The sequence below is a fragment of the Heterocephalus glaber genome, unplaced genomic scaffold (assembly GCF_053883595.1).
Source record: "Heterocephalus glaber isolate CG9 unplaced genomic scaffold, H.glaber_assembly_v1.0 deba00001806, whole genome shotgun sequence".
In the NCBI taxonomy this organism is placed as follows: Eukaryota; Metazoa; Chordata; class Mammalia; order Rodentia; family Bathyergidae; genus Heterocephalus; species Heterocephalus glaber.
In genome coordinates this window covers 469,217-470,315 of record NW_028258481.1, presented here as the reverse complement: position 1 = coordinate 470,315, position 1,099 = coordinate 469,217, and the positions used below count along the sequence as shown (strand labels likewise).

The 1,099-nt window shown below is 37.6% G+C and overlaps 1 protein-coding gene across 1 annotated transcript; it reads right to left on the bottom strand.

Annotated features, from left to right (window-relative positions):
- Positions 1–7: 7 nt before the first annotated feature.
- LOC147820688 (olfactory receptor 5D18-like) lies at positions 8–598 on the bottom strand (the record flags this gene model as incomplete). The annotated part of the gene is made up of 1 exon (XM_087203694.1): positions 8–598. A coding segment is annotated over exon 1 (591 nt), but the record flags the coding sequence as incomplete, so codon positions are not given.
- Between the last annotated feature and the right edge of the window lie 501 nt (positions 599–1,099).

The window sequence follows — 1,099 nt, the reverse complement described above, 5'->3', positions numbered from 1 at the left end:
AGAGTAATTGACTAATGTAAGTATCTGAGCAAGAGAGGGAGAGCAATGAGGAGAACTCACAGAAAAAGTGATCGATTATGTTGAAATCATGGAAAGATAATTGCAAAGCGGAGCATGTCAGTGTCAAGGAACACACTAACCCCCATGAATATGACCCCACCACCAGCATGGCACAGGGTTTCTGGGACATGGCAACTGTGTAGAGAAGAGGGTTACAGATGGCCACAAAGCGGTCATAGGCCATCACTGCTAACAAAAAGGCTTCTGTTACCACAAAGGTACAAAAGAAAAAGTATTGTGCTATACATCCTGAAAATGAAATGCTTCTGTCACTTGCAATTAGGTTCACCAGCATCTTGGGAGCAATGATGGAGGAGTAGCAGAAGTCCACGAATGAGAGATGACTGAGGAAAAAGTACATGGGGGTGTGCAGTTTGGGGTTAATTTTGCTTATGGCAATCATGCCCATATTTCCTACCACAGTGACAGTGTAGATGCCCATAAAAATTAGGAAGAGTGGTACTTGCAGGGTTGGGTAATCTGAGAAGCCCAAGAGGGTGAACATGGCCCCACTTCTGTTTCCATCTGACAGCAACATGGTTTCTGTGTTCAGAATCTGAAATTTAGTCTGAAAGTGAAAAGGAGAGTGAGCACATATGAAGTGTGGTTTACTCTCCTTTTAAAGTCTGGAGGATGATGAAAATGTCTTTCAGAAACTACCTTGTTACTATAAGAGAAAAAATACATGGGTAACATTTTAAACATCAGCAACTTCAAATTTGATAAGATAATAAAAGTAATTAAATTTTAAATTCTCAAATGTATTTTTTGGTACTTCCATAGGTAGAAAGTGGTTTTATAACATTTGTTTCACTTAAATTTACTTTTTCACATAATACTTTCTGCTGTCTTTTATCAGTTCATTAAATATCATCCTAAAATGATTATCTCAGTCTTGCCATCAGTAGAAAAAAACAGATATATGGTTTATATCGTATCTTCATTTACTGACATTAAGTGCCACTGCCATAAAACTAAATGTTTTGACTTTATTATAATTCTATGTTGGACTTTAATCTGTGTCCCTGTCTGACCTAGT